Source organism: Doryrhamphus excisus, chromosome 11 (genome assembly GCF_030265055.1).
Source record: "Doryrhamphus excisus isolate RoL2022-K1 chromosome 11, RoL_Dexc_1.0, whole genome shotgun sequence".
NCBI classification, from domain to species: domain Eukaryota; kingdom Metazoa; phylum Chordata; class Actinopteri; order Syngnathiformes; family Syngnathidae; genus Doryrhamphus; species Doryrhamphus excisus.
This window is the reverse complement of record NC_080476.1, coordinates 12,210,652-12,233,077: the sequence shown is the minus strand read 5'-3', so window position 1 is coordinate 12,233,077 and position 22,426 is coordinate 12,210,652. Positions and strand designations below refer to the sequence as shown.

Here is a 22,426-nt window from a genome sequence, read left to right as displayed (position 1 = left end):
TGCTGGTCAACAGCGAGTAAGAGGTTTTTGCTTCGCTGTACCGGAAGTGATCATACAAAAAAGTTAACTTCTTCCTGCTGTTAGTTTTGTTTCATCAGCCACGTTCATTGTACAGCACATTTCCACTCACTGGAGTTTCTGTCCCCCAGTGCTTCGAAATGATGGGAGACTGTGTGACCGAGTACTCAGAGCGGCTTAAGAAGCAGGTGAGGCACCGCGAGAAGACGGAAGTAGCCATATTTAAAGCTGAACCGGACGTGTCTAAAACGTGTTGGCAAATGACAGCCCTATGAGTAGTTCCGTGTAGATTGAACAGAAACAAGAATACTTCTTTGTGAAATGTTTGAATGGGAATTTATTTGACTCTCCTTAACACGTATAGAACTGACTTGTATCACTCTCTAATTCGGCGTTATTTAAAAAAAGGAAATTCCTCGTAGTGTACCAAAAAGTATTATGGTTTGATTCACCAATGGCTCAAGCCGCACAGTGACGGAGCCCCTTTTAAAGACTGCATTTTAGCCCATTTTCATACAATTTGTAAGCTATTACTTGGTTATTTGCATCTAATTCCTGCGCCGAATTTCCTTTTGTTATTATTTTTATGTGCCTGTAAGGCCACTATGCAGAGTAGCGTGATTTTATTTACAATAGCGCATGTTTTTGAAATGGCTAATTATTTAAAAGAAGTCTTGTCGAGAGATCACCGCTATCATTGTGAGTAATCACCTTATACATTTAATTTAATATTGAATGTTAAATTTAAACAGCGTACATTTGTTTGTTCTTGTCTAAATCTGCTTCAAGATGTTAAATATGTTCTTACTGACAGTTTAGTTTGGTGACATCTAGCGGTCATACTATGCATTACTTTATGTAGACTTACGTAGAGATACTGTGATATATTTACATTATTTTTAGGTGATTCGGCCAAAATGTCATTTTAATGACATGACTACATGTTAATGTAGTCGTGTCTGTAAACGCTGTACCTAACATACTTCAATATACATTTATGAAAGCTCTTTTTGGATGAAAAAGCAGTTCAATGCATTCATTCATTTTCTACCGCTTTTCCTCACGAGGGTGGCGGGGGTGCTGGAGCCTATCCCAGCTGTCTTCGGGCGAGAGGCGGGGTACACCCTGGACTGGTCGCCAGCCAATCACAGGGCACATATAGACAAACAACCATTCACACTCATATTCATACCTATGAACAATTTGGAGTCGCTAATTAACCTAGCATGTTTTTGGAATCTGGGAGGAAACCGGAGTACCCAGAGAAAACCCACGCATGCACGGGGGAGAACATGCAAACTCCACACAGAGATGGCCGAGGGTGCAATTGAACCCTGGTCTGCAGTTCAATGCGGTTAAAAAAATTTTTTCTCTGCATATAAACTACATAGTTTTTTATTGTTTTCCAGGAGCGAGAGATCCAGAGCCTCTCTGCAGAGATCGAGTGTCTAAAGAACCCCCAGAAACCGAATCCATCTTCACGTCTGGATGACCTGCAGGAGGAAAATGCCAGACTCCGTTATCGCCTCAACATCCTCAAGAGGGTGAGTGGGCGAAATGTGTCCTGGAAAGTAATCTTTTTTTTTTTAATTATTGTTATTGTAACGTTTAACATATCAAATTTAGTATTGAGTGTAATTGCATGGCTTTGTGTATCCTCAGAGTCTTCAGGAGGAGACCCCTTACGATGGGACCTCCATGCTGAACATCAACCAGCGGCTCCAGGAAATTTTTGGCACAGCCATCCGAGCTTCGTGCCCGGAACTGGACAGCCCACCACTGGCCGTCACACCCAACCAGCAGGCCAAGTTTGGGGACTACCAGTGTAACAGCGCCATGGCCATGGCCCAGGTTGAGGATTTGAGGACTTCTGTCTAGAATTGTTGGTCTTTTTCCGAGCTTGAAGATGCAATATGTACCGCACTGTTTCAGATGCTGAAAGCAAAAGGCATGAAGGTCAACCCGAGGGAGATTGCTGAGAAGATTGTTCAGAACCTGCCGGACAACGAACTTATCCAGAAAACCGAAATCGCAGGACCAGGTACAGGCCACACTTGGACGTGATGTTTCTTACTTTCGCTTTGGGTGGATTTATGATTAACATGATTTATTGTTTAACTGTTAACTACATTTACGACTGTGCTAAAGTGTTTATGATGGCTAACGCTTGGGCCTTGAGGCCAGGGGTGTCCAAAGTCCAGTCCAGGGGCCGTTTGTGAAAAGTCTGGTACTTTGATCACCGGTGTCATCAAACCTGATGTCAAAGTGTGTATCCTACCTCGCTTGTGCTCCTCCAGGCTTCATCAACATCCACCTGAAGAAAGCGTTTGTGTCCAAACTGTTAAGCAACCTGCTGGTCAACGGTGTGCAGCCGCCCCCACTGGCCTGCATAAAGAGGGTACGTCCCTCCATTAAAACTTTATCCTAACCTTTTCCACCCACATCAACTTGTGTGTGTGTTGTTCAGGTGGTGGTGGATTTTTCATCCCCCAACATCGCCAAAGAGATGCACGTAGGACACCTGCGCTCCACCATCATCGGGGAAAGCATGTCTCGACTGTTTGAGTTCCTGGGCTACGACGTGGTCAGGTGGGGCGTCCGCTCAAGCGGTGACCAGGAGGTTCCAGTTATAGCTCTGTTAGGAAGACATTTTCTGGCGTTGTCTTTTCAGGTTGAACCACGTGGGGGATTGGGGAACCCAGTTTGGTATGCTCATTGCACACCTCCAGGATAAATTCCCAAACTACCTGACGGTGTCGCCGCCCATCGGGGACCTGCAGGCCTTCTACAAGGTGAGACATTGCTTTTTCGTTCATTTATTTTCTACCGCTTTTCCTCACGAGGGTTGCGGGGGGTGCTGGAGCCTATCCCAGCTGTCTTCAGGCGAGACGCAGGGTACACCCTGGACTGGTCGGCAGCCAATCACAGGGCACATATAGACAAACAACCATTCACACTCACATTCATACCTATGGACAATTTGGAGTCGCTAATTAACCTAGCATGTTTTTGGAATGTGGGAGGAAACCGGAGTACCCGGAGAGATGCACGGGGGGAACATGCAAACTCCACACAGAGATGGCCGAGGGTGGAATCGAACCATGGTCCTCCTAGCTGTGAGGTCTGCGTGCTAACCACTTGTCCACCGTGCCGCCCAAAATTACATGTATTTATTTTTGGAGTCGCTAATTAACCTAGCATGTTTTTGGAATGTGGGAGAACATGCAAACTCCACACAGATATGGCCAAGCGTGGAATTGAACTCGGGTCTCCTAGCAGTGAGCCCTGCATGTTAACCACCCGTGCAGCTGTAAAAAAAAAAAAAAAGAAAAAAAGATGACAACATGGTCAACAACAAAGTTTTCTTTCGTTTCTTTCCCTTCAGGAGTCAAAGAAGCGTTTTGATGAGGAGGAGGACTTCAAGAAGCGAGCGTATCAGTGTGTGGTCCGGCTGCAGAGCAAAGAAGCCAACTTCATCAAAGCCTGGAACCTCATCTGTGACGTCTCCAGGAAAGGTGTTTTTTGTGTGAGGACGCCATAGACGGGAAATGCGATGCTGATTGTCGTAACTCGTTGTGTGTGTTTAGAGTTCCAGAAGGTTTACGACTGCCTGGATGTCCACATCACAGAGAGAGGGGAGTCTTACTACCAGGACATGATGGTGAATGTGGTGAAGGAGTTTGAGGAGAAAGGTGGGTGTGTATTTTGCTCTTTCTGTAAATATGCATTGTTGTGATAAGGCCACTAGGGGGCAATGTTGCCTCATTAATTTTAAACTCTCCTGCTGCTGCCCCACTGGTGTTACTCACTCAGGAATCCATGTTATCACTCTTTTTCTGTCTTCATGTGACCCCTCGCTTCCTCCTTCTGGTCCTCAACAGGCTTAGTCCAGATGGACGAGGGTCGCAAGATTGTCTTCGCCCCGGGTCAGTCTATCCCGCTCACCGTCGTCAAGTCGGACGGCGGGTACACCTACGACACATCGGACCTCGCCGCAATACGCCAGCGCATCTTCGACGAGAAGGCCGACATCATCATCTACGTGACGGACAGTGGGCAGGTGGCTAAACGCAAGAGGTCTACATTAGAATGTGGGGGGGGGGTGATTGTTGACTTTTTGAGTATGCTGTGTGTTTTTTCCAGGCCATGCACTTCCAGGTGGTGTTTGCTGCCGCCAGGATGATCGGCTGGTATGACCCCCACGTGACCCGGGTGGAGCATGCAGGCTTTGGAGTGGTGCTAGGCGAAGACAAGTAAGTTTCAGTATGCTAACAGTCAATGCGAGTATGCTAACTTACAACAATGCTAATGTGGTAGCTTTAAGAGCAACAGTACGACTCATTAAACCTGGGATCACCTAAAACTAGTACTTTGTCCTTGTGTTATTAACTTCCTGTCGCTGTGAGCAGTCATTACTATGCGCTATCATTTTGGACCCTGCAGTTATTCCTCCATCAAGCATCCAGAGAGGACGAGACCGGTTCAGGCTCGGGTGGGTGGGTGTGTGGGATCGCTCTGTGTTGTTTTGATGCTACGCCTCACAGAGGCCATAACTAAAGTGCTGCTAAACGGCTCCACGGTAACCCGATTGGGGGGGGGTGTAAATTGGCCCCGCAAGGTCGGCCCCGCTCTCCAAACTCTTTATTAGAAATTCATCACAGCGTTTTCATAATGTCCGTACCATACGAGCCGCGACTGAAAGGACGGGAGATTATTGATTGTGGGATTTTGTTTGCGTGACATCTTAATTGAGTCGTTTGTCGTCTTGAAGGTTATTGGAAGTGATGTCTCTTTTGGGGGCGACCTGTTAGCGCCTGTCTTGCCTTCTTTAAACGCACTCTTTCACTCGCTCAGGAAGAAGTTTAAGACCCGTTCCGGGGACACGGTGAGGCTAATGGACCTGCTGGAGGAGGGACTGAGGAGATCTATGGACAAACTTAAAGAGAAGGAGCGAGACAAGGTAAGGGATTCTAACTTTGGTGGGACACTGGAGATCAACGCTAAGTCAGCGGGGAAAAAAAGAGCTTATTTTTCCAGCAGAACGTAAATAGAATTAGGTTACTTTTGGAATGAGTGAACTGTGGTTGAGGCGGCGGTCGAGTGGTTAGCGCGCAGACCTCACAGCTAGGAGACCAGGGTTCAATTCCCACCCTCGGCCATCTCTGTGTGGAGTTTGCATGTTCTCTCCTGTGCATGCGTGGGTTTTCTCCGGGTACTCCGGTTTGCTACATGCTAGGTTAATTAGCGACTCCAAATTGTCCATAGGTATGAATGTGAGTGTGAATGGTTGTTTGTCTATATGTGCCCTGTGATTGGCTGGCCACCAGTCCAGGGTGTACCCCGCCTCTCGCCCGAAGACAGCTGGGATAGGCTCCATAGCGGGAGAAAATGAATGAATGAATGAACTGTGGTTGATTTGAATAGAAACTGCCGTGGTGTCCTTGGGCAAGACACGTCACCCACCTTGCCTCCAGTGCCGCCCACACTGGTGTGCGAATGGGAATGGATGTTTGCAGGTGGTCGGAGAGGTTTCTGTCCCGACTACCCCAGGGCACCTGGGGATACAGATATAGATCACCACCACTTTCATTGTGAATCGTTTTGGGTGCCTTGAAAAGCTCTATAAAATCAAATCCTTTATTATTATTGGTTTAAATGAGGCAGTGGAATTGTTCAGTGAGATATTGCACATCAGTCGGGTTCCTGCTCTGACCTCCTCTCTGGTCCCCAAGGCGCTGCTTGTTCCCGTCAGTGCGCTCCAGCTGTTGTTTAGCCGCCAAAACAAAGGGAACTCGACCGTTTGAGAGCGTGTCTGGAACGCACCGTGACTTCCAGTTGAACCGTTAACAAGCTGAACGCTGAGAAAAGTTGTGCTAGGGTAACGGCGGTGCCAAAAGCGTGGCCCGTCTGGGTCGGTGCCCGCTCCTACCATCTGCTTCCTCGCCACCCCATCGCTTCATTAAAACAAGCCCGGGCATCTGTGAACTTGCCAGACGTTTGTTGGAGTATGTCCTGTTTTTTGGGGGGCTTCTTAGGTTCTGACCCCGGAGGAGCTGACGAAAGCTCAGAGGTCGGTTGCATTCGGATGCATCAAGTACGCCGACCTCTGCCACAACCGCATCAACGACTACATCTTCTCCTTCGACAAGATGCTGGATGACCGCGGCAACACGGCGGCGTACCTCCTCTACGCCTTCACTCGCATCAGGTGAGCCCTGACCTCCGTTTGGTTTGCCGGGTGTGACATCTGTACCTTTGGCGTTCTTCCACAGGTCCATCGCCCGCTTAGCCAACATTGATGAGGCCACGCTGAGGAAAGCGGCCCAGACCACCGAGGTCCTGCTGGACCACGAGAAGGAGTGGAAGCTGGGCAAGTGCATCCTTCGCTTTCCGGAGATCCTGCAGAAGATCCTGGACGACTTGTTGCTACACACGCTCTGCGACTACCTGTATGAATTGGCTACCACCTTCACCGAGTTCTACGACAGCTGCTACTGCGTGGAGAAGGACCGGCAGACAGGTACAAGGATCAGAGCGAGAACCTCAGAGAAAACTAAGAAGCATTTGGCAAGACACACTAGCTCCTATTAGCATTTCATCGCTGTTACGTACTGGAGTGTTAGCACTTCACGCTTAGAGCTGTTTAATTATGCTAATTCTCTATTAGCACTGCAAGTACTAGTTTGATCTCCCCTGGTGTGTTTTCCTCCTTTTCCAAATGATAGCTAATGCTACTGAACTCCGATTGCATTATATTCCCACTTACGTGAAAGTTTGTTCTCAGGTGAGGTGGTGAAGGTCAACATGTGGAGGATGCTGCTCTGCGATGCGACAGCGACCGTCATGGCCAAAGGTTTTGACATCCTGGGCATCAACCCCGTCCAGAGGATGTGAGGTCACGGCGAGCCCCCGCTACACATGGGATTTTGAACTTTTTTAATTAAAAAGCTACAATGAAACAAGCCCCACCTCTTCTTGAAGACTGTTTCCCCTCCCCTCAGCTTGCCTATTTAACTATTTCAGGTTCCAAACCACTACCCACCTGTCCTCACATGGGACTCCTCAAGGCTGTCTTTACCCAGAAGGTGGCTTTGCGCCCACGTCATCATCATGGAGAGCATGATGTAGATCTCTACTCTTCAGTTTTACACGGCGAGTGTTTCTTCTTTGGTGTATTTTGTGTTGGGCACCTTAGCTACCTGGTCTTCGGCAGCCAAATCTAGTTTTTGAGACGGTGTATGTTAACATAAAAATATTAGCATAAATAGCTAAAGTCTAAAAGTTACATTGTTGGCCAAGCAAACACATGCTAGCATAAATAGCTGGATACGTACCTGTACTGACCATTAGCATGCTAACATGCTAATTTGGCACACATAGCTGGATTATTAACATACCGCAGACACAGAAAGGCATGCCGTAACATTCAAATACTAGATACGTTAAAAGTGAAGTTAATGGAAACAACATGCTAATTGTTCATGTTAATTGACGTATCGTCGAGTTTCTCTTGAAATATTAACACACATTAGCGTTAGCATACGCAGCTGGAATAAAAAAACATTCACATGAAGTTATTAATAGACAACAACGACAACAAAAACAAAGATAAATCTAGTCTTTCTTTGTCAGCATAGGCGGGTAATTAGCGGTAGTTGGCATAGTGGCAGGAATATGACATAGACCGTCCGTCAAACAACTAAAAATGCACGCACTAGTTTTCTCAAGATGAATGCATTCGGCCTTTGGTGAAAGTGGGTTATGACACATTTTTGGCCAGGCCCAAGGGAGCGGTCTAAAATGTCACTTCAAGTTGTTTTAGCGCCATACGGAAGTAATGAACACGTAGCGAGATTTATTAAAAAGGTGCCTGTAGGCCTCGTCTATGCTCCTGTTATTTGTCATTTGCATAAATGACTCCTTCCTTTAAAATCCCGGTTAGACGGGGCTCTGCCGTCCTCGCCGCACTGAAAGTGTTTTTTACTCCCCGCGCTGTTGAGTTTTTAATCTCTTGTCGAGATTAAATCGCTTGATCTCAGATCAATGAGGAAGATATGGAAATATATGCAAATTAGACACGAACGAGCGTCTAAAGAGTGAAAAAAGGTGCACGTTGCTTCTTGTCAATGCAAGGTTTATCAATCTGCAGCGCCAGTCACAGAAGACAGGACGCAGATTATCAGAGAAAAAAACTCTTTAATCAAGTACACTTTGTTGAAAGCATTGATTTAAATATCTGATATTTATAGTTGAATTAAATAGAGTGGAACAATTATGACAATTCCGATGCACCTTTTGTAATAACCTCTCTGAGATGCGTCCAAAATTGTCTTTGGCGCCACCCTGTGGAGAGGTAGATATAGCTACGGCGCCTCCTTCCGCCTGGGGGTTTCTCAGATCAGCAAAAAATAAATACAAAAATCCAGACTTCATTCTTTTTGTCCTTACTTCCTGCATTTGTGTGCGTCTGTGGGCCATCCTTATTCATGAAATTGAGCACGTCTCATCGGGGAGACGCTCACCGTCTTTCAAGGCCTCCAATGGGAAAAACTCCAAGAGGCAAGTGATGTCGGGAAATATCCCGGCTGTGTGTTTTCGAGGGATACCTTGTTGATGCACTAAAAAAAAACTCTCCAATCACATCGCGGTCTCTTGGTGCTCGGCTCTGAAGGAGTGTTTGATCGCCAACAGACCCGCAGCCAGACGATGTCCGCTGACTTTGTGGTGCCACTCTTGTGAGCGCCCCCTAGGGGATGAAAAAACAAAAGAATACTTAGACTTATTTCCTCAAATAATGCCTTACATTGTGTTGAGACCTCTGCTCGGTGCATGTGCCCGAATACAGTGCACCTTGCTGGGCCACAGCAGGTGGCTTCCTCTGCCAGGTTCTCTGGTTCTCCTGATAGTCGTGATGTTTGATTAGGACTAATCTAAAGGTACAGTTGGTCAAATCCAAATTTGTTAACCTCCAGGTGTGCACCGACTACCGTTACATCTGAAATTGAACAAACCGATATAAATAAGCTATTGATTATTGGTACCGTATTGGTGTGACATATATTACACGATGTAAACAAGGCTTTAGTTTCCTGGAGATTGGTTGACATTTCTTCCTCTGGAGGAAATAGGAACTGCTGACCTTAAAGCACCAGAGTTGACGCCTTACCCCGAATCACACCACGTAGTTAAGAAAGACTGTCATCATGGCAAAGAGGATGGCAGACTCATCAAGGGGGGGAGTGAGAAGGAAGCGTCTCCTCCCTCGGGGGAGTTTTCCGCTCTCTTCCTTACAGCATCGCTCCGGCGGAACAGGACTTTGATTTTATCTCTGAAAGCTTCTCACTTCGGTCGGAGCTGCGACACAAGTGAAATGTGAACACGTGTCACGCTCGCCGTGTCACTTGAAACGCTATTGTTGTTGTCACTCGCTATTGCTTGCTATTCCAATAGAAAAGATGAGAGGTAGGATGTGTGCTAACGTTACACACGTTTAAAATCATATGCAATGTAAGGGCATTGAGAATAACAATACTATCTGCCTCAATGGCTGGACGAGACGGGGAAAAAAAAATCGCATGCAATTTCCCTGTGATCGCTTATTCAAAGAAACTGATACCAAGTCATCTACCAATATGGCTGCTCTGTACCAATAACATTTTGGCGACAGAAAAGGGATCTCAAAGCGGATTTCCATTTTAGACCATAATGCTGCTATTTCCTCGTGTTTGCACTTCAGCCCCGAGGAACTTTGCTTTATTTTGGCGAGAGAAATGGGATCCCGGGACCGCTAATGCTAATCAATGCTAGCCCAATGCTGCTTGTAGCCTGAAGCCCAACAAAGAAACAAACTTGAGATACTTTACAATGCACTGTACAATGTACTGTACAATGTACGTACTTTACATCAGTTCGACACAAGTGCGTCAGCCGAGTCCTCCTAACTCCGATGGATTGCAGCAGGTAGAGACAGGAGTGTGTGTGGACTCTGACCCCCTCTATTGGCACCTCGGGGTGGTCAATAGACACAGAGGATATATGAAGTGGGCCGCAGGAAGGATCAGTCTGCCAGGTCCTAAAGAAAGAATAGCGGTGAGTATAAAGTAAAGAGTGCTGATTTTAAGATCTCACGGTGAGGTAACTAAAAGTTCACGTGCTGGACAAAAAAAAAAACGCATGAGGCAATGGGCTACAAATGCAAAACACACATGCTGTCAAGTCTCATCTTACTTGAGGCTCGGATTAAATATTCATCAGCCCCGTTACCACACACACACACACCAAAAAACATCCCAGTCTTGAAATCAAACTGTCACTTTTCTGAGTATTCTTTCTTCTCTTACCTGAGCAGGAGGTACTCCCGGGACGAGCAGGACCCCAGACCGTGACCCTGTCCCTGGAGGAAGTAGCGATAGACCTCAGCATCTTTATCCAAGGTGTGTATTACGGCGGGCTGGTGCAAGGCTCCCTCCCATTGCTCGTGTTCCCGAAGCAGACGGTGAAACAAATCCTCCTGGTGGGCTTCCACTTCCACTGAGCCACGCCACATCCACAGGGGGCAACCATTATCCATCTGCAGAGAAAACACATATTATTAACATAATCCCAATTGATGATTTTGACTGATTTTTCAAGGCACACTGAGTATTGTGTGCTACGGCTGTATAGACATGGTATATATTAGTGTTTTTCAACCTTTTTTGAGCCACGTTTTTTTACATTGGAAAACATCACTAAGTCTATAGGAGGAACGAGCTAGGTGTTGCCACACGGACCGATATTACATTGCTCTGCCAGTTTTTACACCACGGACACTCGACACTTGCCATGTTTACATGAGGAGTCTTTCCGAATGACTTTTCCGGAAACAATGGCATCCATGGAAAGGAATATTCCAATCTCTTGTCTACATGCGTCGCTATAATCAACCAGACTAGTCAATGGGGCATGCCCAGTAAAGCGTAAACACCAACATCACGTGATACCGACTTCCCCGAGTTGTTCTTTCACTTGTTGGAATAATTCCGTATTGCCAGTTTTTCGTTTGTCCAGTCTTGAAATGTATTCATTCATTCATTCATTCATTCATTCATTTTCTACCGCTTTTTCCTCATGAGGATCGCGGGGGGGTGCTGGAGCCTATCCCAGCTGTCTTTGGGCGAGAGGTGGGGTACACCCTGGACTGGTCGCCAGTCAATCACAGGGCACATATAGACAAACAACCATTCACACTCACATTCATACCTACCTAATTAAGCTAGCATGTTTTTGGAATGTGGGAGGAAACTGGAGTACCCGGAGAAAACCCACGCATGCACGGGGAGAACATGCAAACTCCACACAGAGATGGCCGAGGGTGGAATTGAACCCTGGTCCTCCTAGCTGTGACGTCTGTGCGCTAACCACTAGACCGCCGTGCCGCCATTCTTGAAATTTAGTTTGAATCAAAAACAAACTTTGCTTAATCCAGTGCCGATTGCTGGCCTCCATTTTTAAAACTGAAGAACGTCTGGAGCTACGTGTTACGTCATATCTGAGCATGCGATATGAAAAATTTAACCAGGAAAGGATCAAATTTAAGTTTGCTAATATTTTATAATTAAACTCGGTACATGTTTTATATTTTATATTTTTTTATTTTCTTTTGCTTGCCAACCGCCAATAAAGTACAGAAGAAGAAGAACGCACCCTGACAACTTTCCGTTTGAGCGGATACATGCACGGGGAGAACATGCAAACTCCACACAGAGATGGCCCAGGGTGGAATTGAACCCTGGTCCTCCTAGCTGTGAGGTCTGTGCGCTAACCACTAGACCGCCGTGCCTCCCACTCTCTTCTTTCATCAGGAAAAAAAAAAGTTGGTTTCTACCTTTTTCCGTTCTGTAGTAATCATCAGTAGAACATAGTTAAGTTTGACTAAATATTAGGGAAATTGGAGAGAAAAGTCAATATTATTCACCTTCTTGGCAGCCAGCGTCACATCCTCCGGAGCTGTTTGGTTCTCCCAGCCTCGGCTCTTCTCCCTGGTTTCTTTCAGAAGGATCTGAGTGCTCATCTGCAGCTTCTGCCTCCTGTCCTCCAGCTCGTCCTCACATCTACTAGAACCGGGCGACTCTGATCCCACCACCTCCTTCAGAAGATCATCGGTCTGGCCTGCAGAGCTCAAGTACTGAGCCGGCCAGAACTCTGGAATCTATTTGGTATGAATTTTTCAGCAATGTTCTTTACAGGGGTCCAATTCTGGAAGACATGAGTAGGCATTACCTGAAAAAGTCTCTGGGCTTCTGTGATCATGTTGGCGAGTCCCTGGGTGGCAGCCAAGTTCTCGCTTAGATCACGCTGGTCCGGGCGGCCTAGGCTGTGCTTCCTGTGACCCGATCTGCATCAAAATCAGTAATTATGAATTAAAAAAGTATATCAACTGACATATTCATGTTTTCCGACAGCCTCCGCTCACCTTGCCGCACCGGCATCTCTCTTCAGGGCGTTGAGGTGGAATAGCGACGGCGCCAGGCACACGGCGATGTTTGTGGGGGTCATCTGGTTCTCCTCCACGCAGGCCACCACGTCTCGCAGGAAGAAGAGCATCGTTCGTAGCGCCTCCCGATTCTCATCGGGCAGCAGCAAGATAGCCGCCTGGGACGCGACCAGCTGTTGATCTTTGGGGAAATCTGCAGGTAAGAAGCAGGAGCAAAGTATTACTTGAAGTACTTAAATAAATGTTTTACTGCTTACAGAGTAGAAGGCTCTTATACTTTTCCAAGGTTAAATTCAAGCACATCTGAAGCACAAACTGCTTATGTAAAACATATGAACGCTAACTTTATTGGCTAATTTGCAATATGCGGGAGTTCACAGATTTTTAGTCCAATTTTTTTTTTTTCTCGGAAAACGACGTCATCATTTACATTATCATTCATTCATTCATTTTCTAGCGCTTTTTCCTCACAAGGGTTGCGGGGGGTGCTGGAGCCCATCCCAGCTGTCTTGGGGTGAGAGGCGGGGTACACCCTGGACTGGTCGCCAACCAATCACAGGGCACATATAGACAAACAACCATTCACACTCACATTCATACCTATGTACAATTTGGAGTCACCAATTAACCTAGCATGTTTTTTTTGGAATGTGGGAGGAAACCGGAGTACCCGGAGAAAACCCACGCATGCACGGGGAGAACATGCAAACTCCACACAGAGATGGCCGAGGGTGGAATTGAACCCTGGTCTCCTAGCTGTGATGCCTGCGCGCTAACCACTCAACCCCTGTGCCGCCTTTACATTATCATAACATGTAAAAATAATGATAGCATACATGTTTCACAACGCCCACCATTCTTACATGCTTATGTTTTTATGAGAATATTTTTCCCTCCAGCACTGAGATTTTGCATTTTTTCAACGGTCCTTTAATGCACCATAATTTTATCACATAATACTTTTTACAGACTTCCTGGTCCCCGACTGACTCTTCCAGTTCCACCATGAGGACACTAAGGCGTTCCCAGGGTCTGCCCCGGGGGCCTTCTCCCGGCTGGGCATGCCCAGAACACCTCACGAGGGAGGCGTCCAGGTGGCATCCGGACTAGATGCCCCAGGGAGCAGCGGTTCTCCCGGATGACTGAACTCCTCCCCCTATCTCTTAGGGTGAGTCATTTCAGTCCCTTGTTCGTTCATTCATTCATTCATTCATTCATTCATTCATTTTCTACCGCTTTTTCCTCAGGAGGTTCGCAAGTGTGCTGGAGCCTATTCTAGCTGTCTTTGGGCCACAGGCAGGGTACACCCTGGACTGGTGGCCAGCCAATCACAGGGCACATATAGACAAACAACCATTCACACTCACATTCATACCTATGGACAATTTGGAGTCACCAATTAACCTAGCATGTTTTTGGAATGTGGGAGGAAACCGGAGTACCCGGAGAAAACCCACGCATGCACGGGGAGAACATGCAAACTCCAAACTGAGATGGCCGAGGGTGGACTTGAACTCAGGTCTCCTAATTATGAGGTCTGCGTGCTAACCACTCGACCGCCGTGCAGCCTCAGCCATTTGTATCTGTGATTTAGTTCTTTCAGTCACGATCAGAAGTGCAAAATGTATGAAAATATTTTCCTTTAAAATTCCCATTTGATTGTAGACTACAAATGACGTGCGTCACACTCACATTGGTAAATATGGAGGAAGGACTCGCACAGCCTGAAGGTGAAGATGGGCTCAGGCAGGTCTCTGAAGTACTGCTTCACCATGTCGGCCACGTCGAAAGCTGACTGTCCGTCATAGGAAACGCCATCCGGGTTGGACTCCAGCATCTCGCGGAGGTGCTGGATCCGAGACTTCAACCCTGACTTCCGGAAAAGACCCACCTGAAATCAAACTTTGAGTTAATTTGGTTTCTGTTTGGTATAACTTGACATTTTTCATGAAGGTCACCTGATCCAAACACTGTGTTCTCAGGTAAACAAGCGCCCTGAGAATACTGGGAGGGAGGGGCTCTCCTGTCTGCTGTGCATTGACAAGCAAAGGAACACCAAAAACCCGCCGCTCTTTCGCCTGCGCCTCCTTAGTCTTCCTCTGTGATTTGGGAACAGTCCTGTAGACCACACAGATGTTCATGAGATCCTATTTTTTAGGAGGCCATCAAACAGCTTGGACCGGTGCAGCGGAAACTACTCAACATGGCTGCATCTGTCTTCTTTGAAGAAGGAGCCAAATCACCATTTTTTTTTTTTGTCTCCAGTGTGTGCCGCCTGGAAAAGCATGACACCAGGAAATGATGGAAAGGCATCAAAGAAAAGACTTTGGGACATTTCAGTATTTTTTTATTTTTTTTTGGTAATCACTAATGAATCTCTTGCTAGGCGCGTCATCCTGTTTCACGGGAGCTTTCCAGCTCTCTCACCCGCCTTTTCCATGAATCCTCTCGGATGTAAAGAGGCAAAATCAGCTGTATTCCTAATGATTTCCTTTTTAGCATTTTTTGGCTTCAATGAAGGGAGCAGTTATTTTCTCAACAACAGACCACGTGGTTTGTAGAAAACTTCCTAAAGTGCACTTTTAGGTCACCAAGCGCATTCAATCACTCGCTAGTCGAACTGGATCAAAAGTAGCGTGGAAAAAAAAAAGACACGGAAGTCAAAGTCATGACTCAAAAATAAGGATTAAAAGAAAACATTTTCTGCCAAGAAAACTTTGCCTGGCACCGCGTTGAGTGTTGGGGAGTTCAAGAGGGCTAATTTTACAACTTTTATTTACTATTCTACGTCTCCGGGGGAAAGCTTTTCCCAAAGTTAAGAAACATGCTGCTACTTACAGTAATTTTACTGCAGGGGCCGGGTCGCACCTGATCCATGAATAATTGATAAATATTGAAAATAGGGGTAATGGTAATGGTTTTATTTCATTTGAACATGCATCAGATTACAATTGAATGCATCACATAATCAGTTCACAGTTCCACATGTCCAAAAGGAGTAGGAAGAAGCAAAGCTTATTAAATCCTACCCCTCCATCTGGTACTTTTACGATCAGTAACTGTTGCATTTGTTCCTGCTTTCCTAATATAGTTTAAATTGTTTTTTTTTGTTTTTTTTATTTTATTTTTGTCACGTACCGAAGTAGGAGGTGATATGACCATATAATGACATAATGGGTACCATAGTAAGTGTCAATATAGTGATATATATAGCACATCATGACTGGTTCAAGACTCTTCATCCTTGTATTTAGCAAACATCAACTGCTTGTATTGTTTCTTGAATTGGTTCATCGTTGTGCATTGTTTGAGGTCCTTACTCAATCCATCCCATAGTTTGATTCCACATACTGAAATGCTATGGCTTTTTAACGTAGTCCTTGCATATAAGTGTTTCAAATGTACTTCTTCCCTGAGATCATATTTCTCCTCTCTTGTAGAGAAGTATTAGATGACATTTTTAGCTAATTGGTTATTTTTAGCCTTATGAAAAAAAATATGTTAAGGTTGCCTAACATATTTATCCTTTGCCCAGTCCCAACAAAACTCTCAATTTAACCTCTTCTTTATTTTCAAGCTGACTTCCTCGTCTTACCAATTCCAGCCTTGCTTGCTGGATGGGGAGTATTTGTCCATTAGGGTGGTGAGTTTGAGCAAGGCGAGCTTCTGCAGCAGAAGAAACTGGGAGACGGACTGGTTCTCCACGCCTGGACTGGTTGGCAGGGCGGGTAGGCTTTGCTCACTGGACCAGTGCAGCTGCTGGCTGACTCTGCTAGAAAAGTCATCGAGAAAAGCAAGCGATTGTTTACGGTATGTGCCTGGGTAGAAAGTCATTCATTCATTTTCTACCGCTTATCCTCATGAAGGTCATGGGGTTGCTGAGCCTATCCCAGCTGACTTCGAGCGAGAGGCGGGGTACACCCTGTGACGGGTCGCCAGCCAATCACAGGGCACATATAGACAAACAACCATTCACACTCACATTCATACCTATGGACAATTTGGAGTCGCTAATTAACCTGCATGTTTTTGGAATGTGGGAGGAAACCGGAGAAAACCCACGCATGCACGGGGAGAACATGCAAACTCCACACAGAGATGGCCGAGGGTGGGATTGAACTCTGGTCTCCTAGCTGTGAGCTCTGCGTGCTAACCACTCATTCACCGTACAGCCTTGGGTAGAAAGTGTAATAGGAAATAGCATTCATGACCTGAGGAACATTTAGAGTTTTCTCACCTGCTCTTGTCTTGCGGTGATGTGGTCTTTGACTCGTCTCTGATCTTCTCACAGCTCTCCTCCTCATCCTCCGAATGCTGCACCTCCAGATGGATGTGAGTAGGTGAGGAGGCTGAAGAGCAATGTGCCAGTGAATCGTGGGAGCAGGAGGAAGTAGAAGAAGAAGAAGAGGAGGCGGAAGTGGAATCTTGCTGAGAGTCATCTTCAGATAGATTTTCAGTCCAGGTGGAGACAAGTTGTTGGAGGTCGTTGATCCTTTCCAAAACCGTGTCCAGAGCGGAGAATACATCCTCGCCTACTAACAGTCGAGTTACCTACGAGAGCCAAACAACGGGGGTGAGTTATTTGGTTCTTACGGCAACCCAACCGGTCTACCCACCTCGGATTCATCCCCCGTTCGCTCTGCATCGCTAACGCTTCCACCGCTGCCACCTTCACTTTCAGACATTTGGTGGTCATCTGGAACGTTATCGTAGATACTCAGCCGTATGCCGGCGTCGCAGGGAGAGGGCGAGGACGTGGCGGGCGACGCCATGCCCCGACGGAAACTGCGGCGGCTCTGGTAACCGTGGAAACTACCAGTCCTCCAGTTGATGGAGGTTTCATCGATGATGGGGGACAGGAGGTTGTGTTTGTGTGCAAGAGAAGTAGGGAAAGTTCCCGGTTTGTGTCCATGGGGGATGTGGAAGAGCAGGCTCTCATGGCTGATGTTGTTGTTGATCTGGTCCTTGTAGTCCTGAGAGAAAGACAATTGATGGCAGACGATTGGACACAGAAGGGGAAATAACATGAAATGACAAAGGACTGAGAAGTGATCCTTGATGGATACCACGCATAATAAGCATTCATTCATTCATTCATTTTCTACCGCTTTTTTCCTCACGAGGGTCGCGGGGGGTGCTGGAGCCTATCCCAGCTGTCTTTGGGCGGGAGGCGGGGTACACCCTGGACTGGTCGCCAGCCAATCACAGGGCACATATAGACAAACAACCATTCACACTCACATTCATACCTATGGAGTAAAAATTGGAGTCAAAAATTGTCAGCCCATCGAAAATCTCAAGAGGTCTGACACACTGTGTCACCTTTCAAAGAACACATTACTTTACAACAGCACTAAATTCATCACACAGCAACTTAACACTCAAATGATTAATTCATTTATTCATTTTCTACTGCTTATCCTCACAAGGGTCATGGGGGTGCTGGAGCCTATCCCAGCTGTCTTCGGGCAAGAGGCGGGATATTCATACCTATGTACAATTTGGAGTCGCCAATTAACCTAGCATGTTTTTGGAATGTGGGAGGAAACCGGAGTATCCGGAGAAAACCCACGCATGCACGGGGAGAACATGCAAACTCCACACAGAGATGGCCGAGGGTGGAATTGAACCCTGGTCTCCTAGCTGTGAGGTCTGCGCACTAACCACTCGACCACCGTGCCGCCTGCATAATAAACAATGGGCAGAAAATCCATCATCGCCAAGTCTACGGACCTTGTTTTCCGTGTTCCTGTTCTGGTTGTTGTTGTGTGTCATTCCATTGCCGTTTTCGGAACCGTTGTTACAGCGTTTGCAGTTACTCCGGACACGCGTGACGGGGCTTGGCGTACTGACAACGCTGCTGCTCTCAGAATGGCTGTTACTGCTGCTGCTGCTGCTCATCGGGTGTGGCGACGACGGTGATGAAGATGCATGGCTAGGAAATGACATCAAAAGAACGCATATTGTAACGGAACATGGTTGTTTAGCCCCTAAGGGTCGTGGGATTTCCCAATAAACGTCAGGATTGGTGGTGGAAATGGAAGATAACAAACCCTCACCTTGATGGACCCATTTCATTCCTCCCGTCACTTTCAGTTTCTCGGACACCCCGCTGAGCTAAACTCCCGTGGTTCCTGGGAAGGGAGAGGAGACCCGTTGTCCCTCTCAGCCGCAGTTTCTCCATTTTCCTTAGCAGACTGGTGCCTTTTTTCCGAGGTGGTTTCTCTGTGATGCAGGCCTCAGCTTCCAGACTCATGGATGACCCTCCGCCACTTCCACCTCCGGGTGAAGGCGGTCCACTGAATGAGATATCCAGAGATGGAGCCTTATTTGAAGAGGAGCAGCGTGATGAGCTTCTGCTGGTCCCCTGATCGTCTGCGATGCTTCGGTTAACAGCATCTTCTCTGTGATTCTTATGGCGCCTGTTTTGGTTTTCGCTCTCGGTGCTGCTGGAACTGTGGATGGAGCAGACATCATGGTGGTCTCTGGTATCACACAGAGATATGTCCTGAGTAGTGCTGGAGCTGTCAGACAAGCGGAGGAAGTCCATAGGAGAATCTATGCGTCGCCATTGTCGCATCTGCCTGTCGTAGGTCCAACTTGGGCTGATGGCGCAGAAATCTTCATCAATAAAGTCTTCATCTACCTGGAAGAGGAACCGGTAATATTTACACATTACAGTCATTAAACAACACTTTTTTTTACGAGCACGAGCACCCTGCCGAACACTCACTTGATGTTTTGGTTTAGGCAAATCCAGCCTCATTTCCACACTTTTATTCAAAGTGATTAATCGCCTGTAAAGAAAGAGAAACCATATACAGTAAACCTCGGATATATCGGACACGGATATATTGGAAATTCGCTCACAACGGAAAGATAAAAAAGAACCGATTTTTCTGTAATGCATTTCCAATAAAAATTCATTGCATATATCGGATTTTTTATAACAGATTTCGCCTATTTCGGACAAAATCTCCAGTCCCGTTCCAATGCATTTCCATTAAATTTCCCTCGCATATATCGGATGGCCGCATCGTGGCGCTCCGATTCGCCGAATCGTGACAGGCCGCTATACGACGTCATTTGCAGCGTTTGCAGCGTTGCCTGCGCGTCCAGGTACATTGGAAACATAGTCAAGGAAGTGCCTTTTTATAACGGATAAAATCCGATTTACGCATATACCGGATATAAATCCGATATATGCGTAAAACGGACATTTTCCGGTATACGCATATAATGGATTTCGCTTATATCGGACAAAACCAGTGGGAACAATTGAATCCGATATATCCGAGGTTTACTGTACATTGAAAAGGTGCTCTGGTTTAATGACTTGTTATGATGACATGGTAGTAACTTTTCGTCGAAAACTGAAAACTGCTGCCACATCCTGTCAGAAGAGAACTTTGCAGACAGAGAGCTAAAGCCGCCAAATCTCAGTAAAGGAGAAAAAAAAAAGCTAGAGCAGCTTGCAAAGTGTTTCAAGTAGCATTAGAGCGCTTCTGCATGGTGTGTAATTATCGACTACAGCCAGCAGAGTAAACATTCGTGTGTGTGTGGGCATTGTGTCTCGACAGACAACAGCAAAACTCCCAACTGTAATCACCCAACTAGCCATGAGTGTGATACCTGCAGAGGGAATCCAGAGCATCCTTATCCAGGAACCGGTGATCCCTCTTGGCCAATTCGGTATCTATCGGGAACCTGCAGTCTGATGCATAAATGAGACGAATGCGGATTAAAGACTTAGGTTTGGATTGTTTTCTGTTGTGGCGCAAGCTTCCTTATTTACCTTTGAATAACTGCGCATACTGAGGGAAGCCGGCTGCTCGCAGCCAATCGCAGGCCTCCTTGGCTTCAATCTCTGCAAGAGCAGGAAAAACAACATTTGACTTGCATTGCAAATACTTCATGCTCCGGCTGCTTTAATAGTACAAATATTTGCACTTAATCAGCCGTCTCTTTATGAGCTTTAATTCAATTTGCATTTGAGAAGACTAAGGGGGGGGGGGGGGGCACACAGGGAAGTAATTATCTGTGACAATTTTAATTACAGCTAACAAGCTAAGCGTAGGGGATGGCGGCTTCGGTGGGTAGGATACAGAGGGACACCTTAAGAAAAATATCAGTATTTCCTCAAATATCGGCCTCTGCTCAAATACATGCCTTTGTCGTCTCCTTGAATAAACAAATGTCACACCCCAAATAGATGAATTTCCACAAAGTATCAATATTTGTAAATTGAATATTTTCATAAAGCATAAACAACCTGTTTTAAAATAAAATTTTCAAACATTATTAGAGCCTTGTAGACATGATATAACACCCCCATAGTCACCTTTACACTATTATTCAGGCAATTGTGCAGGCTACGTGATCACTGCAGGGACACAAGAGATGGCCACTGCTTTAAGAAAGACAACATAAGAAGCCAAAAATGTACCACTTCCACACATAATAGGAGGATAACTTTTTTTCACTCTAATTTGTGTATTCTAAACTTAAGAAAGTGTTTCAAACATAGTGCGGAAGAAGGGCAAAGTAAGAAGCCAAAAATATGTACCACTTCCACATGAAATGGGAGGATAACTTTTTTCACTTTATCATGTCAGACATGTTGTGGATGACTCCATCCACATTGACTCCATTCAGTGTCAATGTAATGTGATGTAATCTCATCAGTGCCTCATGACCAGAATGCTAATAGTTTTTGAGTAATAATGGCTCAAAGTCAAGCACGAAACAGCTATTATTAATTCATACATTTTTGAAAATCCGCAATATAGCAAGGGAGCAATGTTCGAACAATGCATGGGACGAGTGTATTATAATAATTAGAATTGCAGCTCTAAAACGTGTTATTTTGAAAAATCTTTATTGAAAATATCTTTATTGTCATTTTTAAACAATGTAAATGGTGACTTTTTCATGCTGTGACTGTGTTACACCTTGAAGACAGAGAAAATCAAGCCACGAAGGGAGGAGGAATACACACGTTTTTGTATTTACATTTTAATTGTTGAATAAATAGCCTTTTATGGTCGTTTGCAATATTTCAAAGTGTGGTTGATGTACAGCATGATTTGTTGTCAATGTACCTCGTTAGTAGCAGTCTGTCAGTCATTTTATATCTATATTGCCATTGGGTCTCTGTGAACATGGCAGCCAATCGAAAGTGTCGGGGGGCGGAGCTAAGAGGTTAAACAGACAGACAGACCCGGAAGCACAGAGAGCAAGTAGTAACAAATAAGCTTATCATCAATGGTCGACTACCTGTGGTTCCAATATTAACTTCTTGTGAACTGCAAAAGGTGATTGTATGCTTTAACTACTTATTGTAGCAGTAGAGGATGTAAATGTAATGCCATTTAGCAATCACTAGTTGGCCTAGCATGCACATGTAATGTGATTAGCCCTTGGTATCATTAATTTATGCATGTCCAGTTAAAGCTAACGCTACATATAACATTATGTGTTTCATCTTAGCTCAGTTGCGTTTGTGTGCTTAAAGGAAATGATGCTTTCCAGATGGATGGGCCCTGCTGAGATGTGTTTTGCCGTACTGTTGCTATGTTCCTGTGCAAGCCTGCTGAGTGGTGCTGCTTCATATCCATACGAGATCCCGGCATCCCTAATCATTTGTGAGTACCCAGTGGACTTATTGTGCACGTGCTATTTTGTGGATGTATTTATTACAGTTAAACAGGAATATACATTGGAAACTATTTTATACAAAACACCCAAACTTAGGCCCAGTCTCACTGTATTAACCACTTTAGTTTTTGTAAATTAACTGCATGAGATTGTAGCTTAGTTAATATGCAGGATGTTTTTTTTTTCAGAAAGCTTTATGGGTGGAATAGTTTCATCCGGTTATGTGCTATGGCATCCGAAAAGGCCTAAAAACAAAATGGTCGACTAAGCCTCTAA

General features: G+C 45.7%; 3 protein-coding genes and 1 long non-coding RNA gene across 17 annotated transcripts in view; 3 read left to right on the top strand and 1 right to left on the bottom strand.

The window, feature by feature from the left end:
* Positions 1 to 43: 43 nt before the first annotated feature.
* On the top strand, positions 44 to 8,405 carry rars1 (arginyl-tRNA synthetase 1). The gene is made up of 15 exons (XM_058086770.1): positions 44 to 206; positions 1,428 to 1,562; positions 1,681 to 1,869; positions 1,951 to 2,059; positions 2,316 to 2,416; positions 2,486 to 2,607; positions 2,690 to 2,810; positions 3,404 to 3,533; positions 3,606 to 3,710; positions 3,900 to 4,078; positions 4,162 to 4,271; positions 4,873 to 4,978; positions 6,054 to 6,226; positions 6,291 to 6,538; positions 6,803 to 8,405. Exons 1-15 carry the CDS (start codon positions 159 to 161, stop codon positions 6,910 to 6,912), a joined length of 1,986 nt encoding a protein of 661 aa, XP_057942753.1. The 5' UTR covers positions 44 to 158; the 3' UTR covers positions 6,913 to 8,405.
* si:dkeyp-23e4.3 (rho GTPase-activating protein 7) overlaps positions 8,201 to 22,426 on the bottom strand; it is a 44,295-nt gene continuing 30,069 nt past the window's right edge. For 2 of the 3 annotated variants that reach the window (XM_058086767.1, XM_058086768.1), the window contains exons 2-17: positions 20,289 to 20,360; positions 20,126 to 20,207; positions 19,227 to 19,290; positions 18,553 to 19,139; positions 18,227 to 18,428; positions 17,110 to 17,466; positions 16,731 to 17,044; positions 16,089 to 16,265; positions 14,452 to 14,611; positions 14,186 to 14,384; positions 12,473 to 12,686; positions 12,280 to 12,394; positions 11,975 to 12,208; positions 10,359 to 10,588; positions 9,917 to 10,090; positions 8,201 to 8,764 (exon numbers count right to left, since the gene is read on the bottom strand). In XM_058086767.1, the coding sequence (XP_057942750.1) occupies positions 8,656 to 8,764; positions 9,917 to 10,090; positions 10,359 to 10,588; positions 11,975 to 12,208; positions 12,280 to 12,394; positions 12,473 to 12,686; positions 14,186 to 14,384; positions 14,452 to 14,611; positions 16,089 to 16,265; positions 16,731 to 17,044; positions 17,110 to 17,466; positions 18,227 to 18,428; positions 18,553 to 19,139; positions 19,227 to 19,290; positions 20,126 to 20,207; positions 20,289 to 20,360 (3,290 nt within the window). In that variant the 3' untranslated portion in view covers positions 8,201 to 8,655. The remainder of the gene's footprint in view (positions 8,765 to 9,916; positions 10,091 to 10,358; positions 10,589 to 11,974; positions 12,209 to 12,279; positions 12,395 to 12,472; positions 12,687 to 14,185; positions 14,385 to 14,451; positions 14,612 to 16,088; positions 16,266 to 16,730; positions 17,045 to 17,109; positions 17,467 to 18,226; positions 18,429 to 18,552; positions 19,140 to 19,226; positions 19,291 to 20,125; positions 20,208 to 20,288; positions 20,361 to 22,426) is intronic. The other variant, XM_058086769.1, reaches the window with a different exon arrangement.
* On the top strand, positions 9,804 to 17,609 carry LOC131138125 (uncharacterized). Of its 3 annotated transcripts, XR_009132048.1 has the most exons (9): positions 9,804 to 10,107; positions 10,367 to 10,451; positions 12,053 to 12,181; positions 12,246 to 12,408; positions 12,499 to 12,692; positions 13,463 to 13,661; positions 13,741 to 16,303; positions 16,785 to 17,066; positions 17,175 to 17,609. It is a non-coding gene; the product is annotated as an uncharacterized LOC131138125 (long non-coding RNA). The 3 variants fall into 3 exon arrangements; XR_009132047.1 differs by lacking the exon at positions 12,246 to 12,408 and having other exon boundaries at positions 12,098 to 12,215; positions 12,462 to 12,692; XR_009132046.1 differs by lacking the exon at positions 12,246 to 12,408 and having other exon boundaries at positions 12,053 to 12,215; positions 12,462 to 12,692.
* LOC131138124 (uncharacterized) overlaps positions 21,667 to 22,426 on the top strand; it is a 141,042-nt gene continuing 140,282 nt past the window's right edge. For 6 of the 10 annotated variants that reach the window (XR_009132045.1, XR_009132043.1, XR_009132044.1 and 3 more), the window contains exons 1-2: positions 21,686 to 21,807; positions 22,025 to 22,137. Coding sequence is in view for 5 of the 10 variants with exons in the window: in XM_058086776.1 (XP_057942759.1) it covers positions 22,029 to 22,137 (109 nt within the window). In the remaining 5 variants the exon portion in view is untranslated. Of the gene's footprint in view, positions 21,808 to 22,007; positions 22,138 to 22,426 lie in introns of all 10 variants that reach the window. The other 4 variants (XM_058086778.1, XM_058086777.1, XM_058086779.1 and 1 more) reach the window with 1 other exon arrangement.